This window comes from Corylus avellana, chromosome 6 (genome assembly GCF_965113065.1).
Source record: "Corylus avellana chromosome 6, dhCorAvel1.hap1.2, whole genome shotgun sequence".
NCBI lineage: Eukaryota > Viridiplantae > Streptophyta > Magnoliopsida > Fagales > Betulaceae > Corylus > Corylus avellana.
The window spans coordinates 15,951,835-15,966,884 of record NC_142495.1 but is presented as its reverse complement, the minus strand read 5'-3'; the positions used below and the strand labels follow the sequence as shown (position 1 = coordinate 15,966,884).

At 34.7% G+C, this 15,050-nt stretch overlaps 1 protein-coding gene and 1 pseudogene across 1 annotated transcript; one reads left to right on the top strand and one right to left on the bottom strand.

Annotated features, from left to right (window-relative positions):
* Window positions 1-12,328: 12,328 nt before the first annotated feature.
* LOC132187921 (beta-glucuronosyltransferase GlcAT14C pseudogene) lies at window positions 12,329-13,201 on the top strand (annotated as a pseudogene).
* Window positions 13,202-13,971: 770 nt separating this feature from the next.
* LOC132186248 (B-box zinc finger protein 32) lies at window positions 13,972-14,751 on the bottom strand. The gene has a single exon (XM_059600123.2). The coding sequence runs from the start codon at window positions 14,749-14,751 to the stop codon at window positions 13,972-13,974; it is 780 nt and encodes a 259-aa protein (XP_059456106.2).
* Window positions 14,752-15,050: the final 299 nt, after the last annotated feature.

Here is a 15,050-nt window from a genome sequence, read left to right as displayed (position 1 = left end):
TGGACGAATCTTATTCCGATTTCAGACTTCTATTTTGATTAGGAGACAGACCTCCGAATTATTTAGGTTTAATAGGGCTTCTAGGACATTCCTAAGCCTATAAATAGACTTCTTTGCATTCAAGAAAAGGGAGATAGAATTTTAAAGAACAAAATTCTACAGTTTTTCTCTTTTTAGTTTCGGTTTAGTTTAGATTTTATTTTTATGTGGAGCTAAATTCCGAACTAAGGTTGGGGATGAAGCCTCACTGATGAAGAACATCAATACTTTCATGTAAGTCTTTATTTATCTGATTTTATTGGGTTTAATATTTCAATTGTTTTACTTCTCTTCAATGTGTGAAGTGATTCTTGAATATCTTTTGTGATTCAAGGATACACTTGATGATTTAAGATAATTTCACATAATTGATTGCTTGATTTTATTTGCCTAAATAATTAGATATCCCTTGTGATTTGTTGAACGGATACATTTGGTGTTTCAATTAAGATTGGATATCTTTTGTGATTTACAGACACATCTGATGATTTAACTAATATTGGAATCCTCTTGTGATTTGTGCAATGAATGGATACATGTGATGATTTTAATTAATTGTTTGAAACATAGTAAAACATATCTAAGATTTTAACTGTGAGAACTTCAGATTAATATTGATAATCATGAAAGTATGTTGTTATGATTCGATGAGTGTAAATTCCCAAACCTTAGTTTTTTATCTCTTAGTTTATTTTAATTAGTTTATGTTTGTCTTTTAATTTTTAAAACCAAAATCGAAACCCTTTCTGGAACTATATTAGGATTTAATTAATTTAGATTTAAAATTGCTTTCAAGAATATAATTCCCTGTGGGTTCGACCTCATCAATTAACTACAATTGATTCGTGCACTTGCGAGTTAAATAAATTTGCACAACACAATCCTTTTGTTAGATAAGGTTTAGTATCTTACTCGTAAGGGTCCTCTAGAACTGCGCATAACGACATGTCGTATTTCGTTATAGCAGGATTTAGCAATGTTAGAGAATTCAAGCGAGCATATGAGGTAAGTAAACACTCACGAATTCTTTTCTTAAAAACGTGGGATATGTCAGTTGATTGACCATAAGTATGATATGAGCATGTCTACATTTGGTAACTTCTTGGTAACTGTTTAATTAATTGGTTGATAAGATGCATTGTATGACATGGTATACCGGTACGTGTGGTATGACGGTCATGGGCTTACTATATAGATTTAATGATATAGTCAAATGTGTGTGTGTTATATGGGCCTAAGATCCAATGATTGTTTCGTGACCGACGCAGCCTTAATGGGCGGTCACTATAGGACGGACATCATTAGTGGTGTGGGCCACCCGAAGTCGGGCTCGGTTGTGCCGCTAATGGGATGTACAATAGCATATAATATCCGGGCCACCAGTGTTGTATTACAGTTCCCTTGGAACAACGTCAACCCTACTGAGAAGGGGTAATATTTTAGGTAGACCATACATGAAAGTTATGAGCTAAAAGCAGTAGTTTTTTCTGCATCAAAATACTTAGGTGATTGCCGCTGGGAATACACCACTATTTTATTAACCAAACAATACATTTATGGTGTATTAACAGAGAAAACACCTATTTTTAATGTTTACTAAAACTGCACGTTTATTTTTGCTTAATGGGCTCATGTCATACATAATTGTGAGGTTTCCTTACTAAGTTGTTAGACTTACGCTGTTATTACCTTTCTAGGAAATCTATTGCTAAAATCTCAAGGGTGGTACGGTTGCCACTACAGACTTTGCTTTAAAGGTTATCAAGTTTGTTTAGTATTATTGTTAGTTGCTCCATGTCTTAATTTCGAGGAATATATTTGTCAATTTCATGATTTAATAGTTTTCTCAGATTTATATAACCTTCTTATGCATTAACTTTGATAATGCTTAGAGGGGAGATTCCTCATTTAGCCACAAGTTGGTTTAACTGGGTAATTGTCAGTAACCCTGCCAGGTAAGCCAAGGCTAATTTTGGGGGCATTACAGAAGTGTATGTAGATAAGAAAATAAAAAGTAGTTTTAATCCTTAAATATAGGGAAAATGACAATGAAGTTGCTGAGAATACTCTAAGTTGAAACTAAAGTGAGAAAATTAATCGTGAAAAGTATCGGCCCCTTATTGTCATAGACGCAAGGGAGTACGGGCCTCTAGTAAGCAGAAGGGAGTACGAGCTCTTATGAGAGACATGAGAAAAAATGGAAAAGTGGGATTTATGAGATTTGTGTTGATATTTACCGACTTTTTTCTTTTTTAGATAGCTCGTATGTACGTGCTTCGCTTAATGAGTTGTAGAATGCATGTTTACGTGTGTACCCGAGTTATATGATATAAATATGCTAAGGGCTTAGATGTATTTGTACGTATATACTTTTAGAGTAGGATATATATATATAAGAAAATGATTAGAGAATTTTATATATTTACAAACTTCTCTACAATGTTTATTTTATCAACTATGGTTTGTTTTGATAAATTGAAAAACACATCGTAACTGTTATCGTAAACTCATAATAGGAATATTTCTATAAAAGATGGCTCATTATACTTATTAAAATTGTGAACTCACATATACCCTACAATCACATATATATTATTGTTGTAAGTGATGAGGATGAAGAGGATGACTTGGTAGCCTTCTACTTGGGCTACTATAGATGAGGCCATATGACGGGTTGGGTTTTGTGATAGATCTCCATGTCAACTATTTTATGTTTGAAGTCCAAGACCCATGAGAAGTCCAAGCCAATGTGCAATTATCATTAATAAGAGTCCTAGTCCTAGCAATAGTGGTGGAAGTCTTAGTCCTCTACATATTTATCTTTTGTCTTCTTTAATGTTTATCTAATTCTAGTTGTAGTATTTTTACGTATTATGTCTTTAGTTTAAGTCTAGATGTAGTCTAAATCTAATAAGAATAGATTATCTTTTATGTTTTGCATTTTGCATTCGTAGAACACTAGTATAAATAAGGGGCAAAGTGTAAACAATGATTCATTAAGAAAATATTTCAGCAAAAGCTTGTTTGTGGTTTATTTTCAACCTGAATTGAAGTATTGTGGTCTCTTCTACATGAAATAAGCCATTATTTCATTGTTGTGGGTTTCTCTCAACATGATATTAGAGCTATTTCTACAACAAAAGATCATATTAAGAAACTAAAAGCCGAGGCCATGAAGCTGAAAGAAGCAATACGAAAGGTAGGTGGCTACAAAGTCAAAAATAGAGGAGTTATTCTGTGCGCTTAGGGTGTTAATTTCCCAAACTAACTCCTCACCTAAGGACAACAATGATTAGGGGTCAACATCTAATTCGCTAAAGGAGAACTTGGGCAACTTAAGTGGGCCCAAGGTGACGGGCGGAGAGAACCATCTGAATATGCTGCTGTGCACAACCAAGTTGAATTTTCCCCAACATGCGAGGGATGATTCCATGATTTGGTTGGATTGGGTAGTGCAATATTTTGACTACCAACAAACACCTGATGATCAAAAGGTGACATTGACTGCCTTTCACTTAAAAGAATGAAACTATAAACCAGACTAAAAAAAAAACACTTTGAATGGGGTGAATAGGTGTTTGACAAAAATTAAAGCGGCATTACAAATAAGAAGCATGCAACAAACAATCACCAAAATATGTAAACCAGTAAATCACAAAGACATAAATATTTTGGTGACAAAGAGAAAACCTTTTAGAAAGTTACTAAAAGAAAATCTAGATTACAGACACAATGACACTTACAACCCTTTACAACTCCTAAACTCTGTAAGATCAACAACCCTTTGCAACTCCCAGACACCTCCTATAGTGACTACGGGCTTGGGTTTTATCTTAAACCCAATACCACATTCTTGCACCTTATACACTATTTATCTCTAGCCCATGTTTTCATAATTAAAAATAAGTACCCTCATAAATAGAAGGAGTAATTACTTTTTACCCACATGAATTACCATCATCTGTTAATAAGGCCCCGTGAACTGACAAGCTCACCACCCGAACTACCATTTACTTATCAAAATTCCTGGGTAATTACCTTTTCCCCTCATAAATTATCATGCTCCGTCAATATACTCCCATGAACTACCATATTTACTACTTGACCACATCAAATTACAATTTACTTCCCAAAAACCTCATTCCATGAGTCAACCTCGTTAAAAAACTTGAAATGACCCAAATATCCTAACATTATAAATAAAAATTACATATAATATCCTTAAAATTAAACAAATTATATATATATATATATTAAAAAACATATAAATTAATTTATAAAAATAAAAAAGTCAATATAAAAAATAAAATAAACTAAAAACAATATAAATGCAAAATCCGTCCATGTAGTTTTTCTAAATTAAAAATCCATATGTGTGATAATAATAATAATAATAATTATTATACATATATAATAGCTGAATCACTCTTTAGAGGTAGTCTAGAATTGTAACATGTGGTGTGAACTTATTTTTTTTAAAGACTAAACCGGTTTTTTAAAACATAATTTTTTAACTTATTTTTTTAAAAGACTAAACTGGTTTTTTAAGGCATAATTTTTTAACCGGTTTTTTAAGAGTGAACCGGTCATTAAATTAGCTTAATTAAGACCATTTAATTATATTTCAATAATTTTCTTTATATGTGATTTCATTAAGTTCAACAATTTAATGTATGATATTATTTTCTCATAATTTATTACTTTCCAAAACTATATAAAGACATCGTTTGGAATTTGAAAAATACTACATTAATTAACAACTCATAGTTGGCCATATAAGTCATAAAAATAAAATAAAAAATAAAAAAAAAAAATCGGCCATATAGCCCATTTTTTTTCTTTATACTTTTCATTTTAAACCATGTATAACTTAAGAACAATTTTTTATTGGAAAAAAAAATTAATTAAAAGTTTTCTTTTTAAAAAATTATTATTATTATTATTATTATTTTTGGAATTTATATGAGTATTTTTGTCTTATTGAGAAATATATATGGGCATTTTTATCATTTTACTAGCCTTAGGAGGACATTGACAATGTTTTGGTAGTTGAAAGGAGGGTATATGAACTTTACCCCTAAATATTCCTATTAATTTTCTATATTCAAAATTCATGTATTCTTCTTGCTTCTTTTATTTATTTATTTATTTATTTTTATACTTTTCATTTTAAATCATATATACTTATATGAACAAAGATTTAAACATGTTTTAATATATATGAATTAAACTAAACTAAAGGCTCTTATATTTTATGGGATTTTTTGTTTTGTTTATGTGATTGAGATATATTTTTATTATTAATAAAGTTGTATTAAAAGTTTAAAATTAAATTATAACGAACAATCCCGTGCATAGCGCGGGTTATGAGCTAGTAATAATAATAATAATAATAATAGTAATAATAATTGAGAGAGTATTGGGATACGCCATAATAACAATTTAGTCTCCGTAATCAAATGTCGTCAAAATACTTGATGGATTCTATTAGTATATTACGTCATCACCAATAGAATGATGATACCTGTCATTCTTAATTAAAAATAAATAAATAAACTAAATATATAAACTAAAAAAAAAAGTTGGCAGCCACCCCATTGGGGGAGGGGGTGGCCATTGAGCCACCCCCAAAGGTGGCTAGGGGTGGCTACGGCCAATGGGGGTGGCATGCGGCCAACCCCAATGTAACGCTGCGTGAAAATCAATTAACTGGTAATTGACTTTATGGTTCGTCTTCCAGTTTACATCCCCCATGGGACAAGACTCAGGGATTATCATCTCTCTTAAGCGAGATACTATAGCGGAAGACTTTAAACTACAGAAATAAAAGGCAATAACTAAACACCACAAGCACAATCACCAGAGTAAAGATAAAATATCATATCATAGATAAATATCCCAAATGTACTGGTCGAGGGCCAATCATCAAAATATTACAACCATAATATAACTGTCTGGAAATAAGATAATAAGATCAACGCCTAATCTTGAGTAATGCTAAGATGATAACAATCCCAATCATCTTCGCCTCCATGGTTCCTCCATTGTCCCACATGGACTTCAGTCATATTGAGTTCATGTCTTCAAAAATGACCTGAATCAGGTCCTGAGCAACCACTATGATCCGGTCCGAAGGCATCTTCCTCTATATTAGCTAAACCGCGCAATTTATACATAATGGAGTGGGAAAATAAAAGGGATAAGTCTAAAGACTTAGTGAAAGATAATGCATACAATACCCATGCCATTTTAATGATGAACTCCGTTTGGTAAAGTATGCCATATTTTAAGTATGACAGTTATCCATGAATGCAATATAGATATAATACATGCTAGAATCATGAGAATCAGTGATAGTTCAACAGTATGGTCTATTCAAGATATTACCCCTTCTCAGCAGGGTTAGCACTGTCACAAGGGACCTGTAATATAATGCCGGTGCCTCGATCATTGCACACTATCACCCATAACACTAGCAGCCCGACTGAGTCGGACCTCAGGTGACCCATGATACTAATGATGTACGTCCTGTAGTGACCAACCATTAGGCAATGGCTGCGCTAGTCACGAATAACCATTGGATCCAAGACTCATATAACCACACACACATTTGACCTTAAAGTTAACATGTATAGTATGCCTATAACCGTTATCCCGCACATGTCGGTGTACTATGTCATACGATGCAATTAGTCTTGTCGGTATTTTACATGCATGTTTTTACAAATGTCAATGTCATTATCTGGTTAAGTAGCATGTTTTCACAAATGATAGAGTTCATGGTGCAACAAAGTGTATATCATGAGAGTTGTAAATATGCATGTTTTGGTACACAAAATAGTCATGCAATGTGGGAAAATAAATGGCAAGTATTATGTGAGTTAAAAATTACCTGGGTCGAATAAACTTTCCGAGTACTCCTCCAAGTGATTCGGGTTTTCCAAATCTATGGAAAACCTACTATTAGTACTAAGTCCAACTAAAACAAACCTAAGACTCGAAAACAGTGCTAGGCCAAAAATGCGTCCTCCTGAACGTCTCTGGTTGAGCGCTCGTCCCCTATGGGCGAGCATTCGCCTTGTGAGGTTCAGGTAGAACCACATTTGGTCCAAATGCTTTCCAAGCCTCCTCGACTATTGCTAAGGCTACAAAAAGGATTTCTAATACCTTTTAACCAAAACAACGTCTCCAAGTAACAAGATCAAGTTTAATCGGAAAGGAAAACCTTATAACGAGATTAAAGCTTAAACTCCTAGATATTAACAACTATGCTACTATAAAACAAGAAGCTAACATAATAACCTAACAAAACACAAAGGGAGGGCAGTGGCTACTTCAATAAGATAAGCTCTCCAAGAAGACCTCATTCTTCTCCAAAAACACTCTCAACCTCACAAACTCTCAAAAACCAAACCAACAGAGTTTCTCTAAGGCTTCAGAAGCTAAAATAGAGGTTTAAAGTCATAGGAGGGGTTTAAATAGAGGGAAAAAGCTAAGGGTGCTACAGGTGAAATTCTAAAAAGATGTGAATGCTCATGTACTGTTTATCCAGGGGTTTTTGAGTTGCATGTGGCATGCACGGGCAAAAATTAGTGGTCAACAAAAAGTCAACTAGCGCTTAGCTTGGTCCCCACACGAGTGCTCATGTACTGTTATCAGGCGAATGCTCTTGTATTGTTGCCAGGCGAGCACTCGTGTACTGTTGCCAGGCGAGCGCTTGTGTACTATAGCTCTAAAACTCAAAAATTTCAAAAATGTCCCTCCAAGTCCAAAATCCAATTAATCCCTTAACTAAATGATCTTAAGCCTAATTAATTATTTAGGTCACTACAACCAGCCACCTCTGGGGTGGCTCGCATGCCACCCCTGAGGTGGGGGTGGCCTTTGGGCCACCCTTGATCTGGTTGGAGGTTGGTCGTGCACCACCCCCACCACCCTCGGCCGATGACATTTGGATTATTATTATTATTTTTTACCCCAGAGGAAGGGATTTGTAATTTAGACCAACCACATGTATTGATTTTGCGTTTATCCTTTTTTTTTTAGTTGATTTGTTTTTAAAAAAAATTGTTTTTTTAAGTTTTATTTAATTGTTTTTTTTTTTTTTAGTTTTTAATATTAATATTTTTTTATTTGAGGGTATTTTATGTCATTTAATGAGATTTAACGTCTGAAAAGAGAATATTCCATCTGACTTAACGAGATTATCTAACAGCGGAGGGTTTTGGTTAGTAATTTGTAGTTCAAGGGTGTCGGGTGATAAGAGTGTCAATTTTTGAGGCCATATTGACAGATGATGGTAGTTCATGGGGGAAAAAATGTAATTACCCCTAAATAAAAAGTCTGATATGATTAATTTACATTAGCTTGGTGAGGAACCCAAGAGAGAGAGAGAGAAAAAAAAAAAAAAAAAAAAAAAAACTAGCTTCAAATAATCTTGACTATCACAAGATACTATTTAAGTACAATTGTAATTGGATTTTAGTTTGTATTTTTTTATTAAATCAATTAATTCCTTAAACTGTTTAAACATTGACTTTTGATTCCTCAATAAAATCTTTTGTAGCAAAATTAAAACCAAAGATACTGTCACTTTAATTCTCTACATCTTTATTCTTTAATTACTGATTTTATTTATTATTTTCGTACTTATGAAAGCCTTATCACCATGGACATCAGTATTTTGGTATTCCTTACCAAAATGCCTTGGTTAGGGATGGATAATAATTTAGTCCATTAAATTTATCTCAATGGAAAATTTCTTATCTTTTGAATAAATGACTTTGATTTCTTCTTGAGAAAACTTTCTTACAATGATACACATGATCACCTAGTGCACCAAGAATTTTGATCACAGTAAAGGCCTTACTCTTAAATGCATCAAATTGATCTCCACTTCATATCTGAGTTTACAATCTTCTTAAGATTTATAATCAATATCATAAGAAGTCTTGGGAATTACAATCATTCGTATTGACAGTATTTTTGAGGAAAAAAAAAACTCTCATGGACAGTTTGGTGCATTAAAGTTACACTATTGTGATGTTACAAACAATCTTTATTATTCACCAGTGGTTTATTATTGTTTAATAACTTTTTTACCTTTGGGTCTTAAACCAATTTTTATGGATTTGAAACATGTTTAATTGGTTTTTACTGTTTCTTAGAAAAAACAGTTTTTAACGTTAATGTATATTAACAAAATTTTATGGCATTTAATTATTTGGCTGTTTGGTCACTATTAATTCTTCACGACAATTATATTCACACAATCCGTGAGATTTTTTTTTTTTTTTGACATATCCACACAAAAGAGGGGAGGGGGGATTCAAGCTAGTGACTTCCGCTTCATAAGACGTGGTTCCTAGCCAATTAAGTTACCCCTTAAGAACCAATCTGTGAGATATAAAGCACACCAAATGGCACACTCTATATACTTAAGATGCATTACTCTATTTTTGTAAAAAAAAAAAAAAAAAAGGAGCTGTGCATACACTAGTGGCAAATTCCACTTTGCTCTCTTTGTTTTCATGCTATCTGGATCTTTCTCAATCAAATAAATTTATTTGTGTTTTTTCTACATGGCTTTCCATCAAGCAAATCAAAGAGTTATTCTATTAGTTTTCGTTATTGGAAGTGGGTCCATAATGAAAGTAGACGCTATAGTCTAATCCTAGGAGGTTACATGTCAAAGGATCCGATCGCACCGTGTTATATACTTCGGGAGGTACGAATCAACCTTTAAGGACAACGCGCGCTCTTGTGTGATTCTATAGTATTGCGAGATCTTTCCATACTTTACTTTTCATCTCTTGTAATTTATATGTTTTATTGTTAATTTTCAGATTTGTATTATTTTATTTCAATAAGAATTTTGTGTACCATCCAATTTATTTCGGGAAAAATACACTTTACTCCTTGAACTATTCACCCATTTGCACTTTTAACCCCAATGTTTAAAAAGTGATACTTTATTACCCCCAAACTTCCAAATTGTTGCAATTCGACTATTCTGACTTTTTTTTTTTTTTTTCAAAATGCCCCCATCCCAATTAAAAAAAAAAAATTAAATAAATAGAATTAAGGGGCTGGTCTGGGGTGGCTGAAGCCACCCCAAGGCCCAGATGGGGTGGCCGGCCACCCCTTAATTTTTTTTTTAATTTTTAATTTTAAATATTAATTGTTTTTTTACTTGGGATGGGGTATTTTGGGGGAAAAAAAAAATCAGAATGGTTGAATTGCAACAATTTGAAAGTTTGGGAGGGGGCTAAAGTGTCACTTTTTAAACATTGAAGTTAAAAGTGCAAATGTGTGGATAGTTCAGGGGGGGTAAAATGTATTTTCCCCATTTATTTCCAACATACACATCAACCCGAAGCTTCCAACTTCCAACTTCCATTTATTTCTAACATACATATCAAGATTGATGTGTAACAGTCTTCGCAAATGGTATGCCCAATTTTATTACCAACTGCAAACAACCAATAATTTAAGATTAAAAGGTTTATGGACTAAGACTTTATCTGATAACCTTATTACTCACACCATAGACCATATTCAATGTAATTATAAGGACTATTCACACGCACTATATAAATAATCATAATAAGCACGAAAATAGATCAGACACCGTATGCTCAAATAAATAGATCAATGGATAATAACTTTATTCATTACAAACTAGAAATGTTCTTCGTAAATAAAACATTGGGATTTAGGCACAATCCCCAACACTATTGTCTTTTCACTATATCATTTAAATATTCTTTTAAATAATGCTAGGGAAAAGAAATAGGAAAGAAAAAAAAGCGAAAGCTATTTAAATATGCTTCCAAATAAATGCTAGGAAAAAAGAGGAAAGATAAAACTATTTTTTTTATTAAAATAATGGTAATAGAAGCAAAAGTACTACCCTAGATCTAAGGCAAGCACTTTTGGTTCCTTTGGATTTTTCTTAGTTTGGGGGAGCTTTTTAGAAATTTTGCTTACACTAAAAAAAATAAATGGAATTTAGAGAGTCGGTTGCTAGTGCGCTCTTACTAGTTTTGTGAATCATCAGCTTCTGAACAAAAAGGAAAAATTCATTAAAGGAGGAATTTGGTGTGAGTTAGAGACATGATACCCCCATTAACAGTTGTTGATTCCTATTTATATTGGTTGACATGCATGTTAGCTACTCTTCTTTTCTTGTTCCTTTATAGTTATCCATGGTAGCTTCAAATTCTCTCTCTCTCTCATATGTGTGTTTGTCAATAAATTAAGTCCACTGCAAAAAAAAAAAATGCACATTTAATGACGGCTTGAAAAAACGTCATTAATTAATGTCGTTTGAATGGTGTTCATTAATTTCAAATTTTGAATTTAAAAATTTTAAAAATTAAAATTTTGAAATATTTAAAACTTATATTTTAAAGTTATATAAAATATAAGTGCTCTTTCTCAATTAAACAGATCACACACAGATTTGTGTGAGAAAGAGCAAGTCTTGATCGAGAGGGAGAGCAAAATAGTCCTCTGGTCCAGGTCGAGAAGAGAGAGAGAGATCGAGAGAGAAAGTTTCTGTGCCGGAGTCGTCTGTTGACGCCGGAATAGAAACCTTCGCCGGCGTCAACAGAGGACGCCGGCACAACTAGCCTCACCAGCTTTAATAGAGGATGTTGGCGCATCCTCTTGTGCTGTGCCGATATCCTCTACTGTATCAGAGTCTGCAGAGGACGCTGGAGAAGCTCATGGTCGATGAAGAAGATGGAGAAAAGAAGAAGACTAACCATTTAATGATTTTTTTTTTTTGCCTAAGAATGTCATTATATGTGAGTCACAAAACCAAGGAATTTTTGTTGTGGCCGCTTTCTAAAGGCTCACCATGATCGTGGACAATCTAGTAATTTCATTATTCTGAACATATTCTACCATTGAAATCTAACCTGGCCTCCTTTGTTTTCTTTCAATGAAGTTTTCTAGTATATATATATAGGTATGTTCGTTTAACATCTTCCTGACCTTTTTTCAACCAACATGTTTTCATTTACCTTTTTACAACTAATTAATTCGTAAAGTATTATTATTTCTCATGGTGTGTCCAAGTCCCCTTCTAGGAGCCCACAATCTAGTTTCCTTGTTTTGCACGCATTAATTCTACCTTAACAATCAAGTTTTCCTAGTAGTTAGTTTGGTAGTTAATTTAACATTTCCACACCTTTTGCCGACCAACCATTTGTTGCACATGTCTGAACTTCAATAATTGATGCTTTGGCTTTGGCTTTCATTTATGCATCCAAATAATTCAGCAATGAGAATACCCAAAGCTTTTTCATGGATCTCAAGTTTTCATCTATGGATTACTGTGTTTGCAGTTGGTTTGGTGTTAATGTTAGGAGCATCAATATCAGGATCATCTAGAGAAAGCAGTAACATTGAAGAATATCAGCTTCCAAAGAGAATTCCATTGAAAGGAAAGAGGTACCCCCCTGTATTTGCTAATCATATTTGTGGCACCAAAGGAGATAGTAAGAAGATGTTGAGGTTGTTGAAGGCCATATATCATCCAAGAAACCAATACCTGTTGCAGCTTGATGCTACGAAAGAGGAGAAATAGCAATTTCAGTTGAATCCCAAGATGTGTCCTGAGGCTTCGGAAATGTTAATGTGGTTGGCAAAAGTAATGCGGTTAACCAGCCAGATGGGCTCCTCGGCTCTTGCTGCCACACTCCATGCTGCTGCTTTGCTTCTTAAGATGAGCACTCACTGGGACTGGTTCATCACATTAAGTGCTTCAGACTATTCGCTGGTTACTCAAGATGGTACCACTTCGATCTCACTTCATGCTTCCATCCATTATATATATATACCATCTTGGGTTTAATCTTTCTTCAATGCAGATCTCCTCCATGCTTTCAGTTTGATGCCAAGGGATCTCAATTTTGTTAATTACACAAACGTTACAAGCTGGATTTGGAAAGAGTAAGGTGTAGTCAGTTGGATGCATCAAATTTATATATAATGTATAACAAACTTCATTAAAATGTGCAGCCGGCAAAAGGTGAATCAAATCGTGGTCGACCTCAGTTTACATAATCAAAAAAATAGTCCACTTTACTACGCTGTGGAGACTCGAGCAACCCCAGATGCTTTCAAATTATTTGAAGGTCATTTTCCTCTATAATCTATATTTATATATTGTCATGAATGATAACGACAAGACCCAAGCAAATAAATCTCTCCATGAGGAAAGGAATGCGCTATTGCAGCCCAACAAAGTTGGAAAACTTTCCTCTAATTTTAAACTGATATATGTTCAAAATGCATGTCATTTTGATAGGTAAACACACATGAACTAATGTAACGTACTGCCCAAAATGCATGGGCGAAAGTAAATTTTTTTCTTTTACAATAAAGTACAAAACACTGTCCTTAAACAATTAACGCAGCGGAAATAATATATAATAACTTTTGCCATGAATTGACCTGATAAACTTATCAATAAAACTAAGCATAACCACTAATACATCTCATAAAATGATTACATCTAGACCTTCCATAAATATACATTACAATGACATGTCACACAGGGCATCAATACAAATCTACAAAGAGGGCTTAGCTCAAGCCCAAATGCCACAATATCAGATCACCTGAATTGGTCTAGCATGGACTTCTAAGCTCATAGTCAGAGCGATGCTAATCTCTCAACCTGCAACATCTGCACGATTGTGGTGTCACCACATTCGCACTGTGGATATACGAGTATTATATTTTGAATCCAATGATAATTTTACTAAGGTCCCAAAAACTGTGCATTTAAAAGTGTGGAAATAGAAGTGTCCAGGAGCATTTTTCCTGTAGAAAAAAAAATGAAGTTACAAAATTAAATATGATTCTCAGCTAAGCCTAATTTATCTTCATAAACACCCAAGGATTTCCTCTACATTGTACTCAGCACTCGGCCCATCCTTCCTCTAAAGCCCGTTGTGCTCTCCCGATTCTTACCGCACGTGTGAGCCTTGCCTCGGCTGCCAGAATCAGCTTAGTTGGCACTCCGGACACCTCCTGGAGCCTACTCAGGTTCTGACATGTGGACAAAGACTTGTCCCCGCAAAATCTCAAGGCTAACCAAAGCGACACCGCCGCAGACACTCTGAAGGACAAAGCCGCCACCCTGCCCAAACAAAATTCCAATGCTTGCGCTGCCGAGGGAACAACCAAAATACCATTTACCCCTAGCTTCCTGCACCAATTCATGAAAATGCCCTCGGCCTTCGCGTCCACGCTCGGTCCGATCTTCATCTTAGCCAACGCTGTCGGAACAATCACATCCTCTCTAGATATCTTCGTTAGAGAGCTCGAGACGCTATGTTTCAATAAATGCTCTCTTACTCTCCGATTTTTGAGCGCGATCCTCTTCGGACCAGCGACACAAGACTGGGTACTCGAAATGCAAGCTGAAGAAGAAGACAAGGAATCAACGTCGTCAGAAAGTGCATCCGGCAAACAAAATTGACAAATCTGAGGGAGAGTCAGAGTTCCCGCACCGGAAATTTGGTCTCCGGTGAAAGCCATGCATTCGGCACAGAGCGGTTGGCGGACATGGGCAGCTACGAGGAAATTTGCCTGGTGAACTGTAGCGTCGCAACGGAAGCAAAGAAATGCAGCATCGGAGGTGCAGTAGAGAGAAGCCTGGTTAGTGCAGAGCTCGCAAACTCTACCTTTCTTCATCTTACGAAAAGAAAAGAAAAAAGAATATTTTAGCAATGTGGATTTTAATATAATTGGGAAGAGAGAGAGAGAGAGAGAGAGAGAGAGAGAGATAGGGGGTTGAGAGGGAGTGAGAGATTTGAGGTCCGCAAAGAATGGGTGTGTGGAATGGTTTTTTGAGTGTGGAATGGTTTTTTGAGTGTGTGAAAAATGTGTTCAAAACGAGAGTGAAAATTTGTGGGCGAACGGAGTGGGGAGATATCTCAGGAACCTTTGAGTTCGTATACCACATGGAATTAATTATAAATCAAATAAATTAT

Bases quoted from the DNA above. Each gene is read 5' to 3' on its own strand.
- LOC132186248 (XM_059600123.2), bottom strand. From the start codon at position 14,751: ATGAAGAAAGGTAGAGTTTGCGAGCTCTGCACTAACCAGGCTTCTCTC.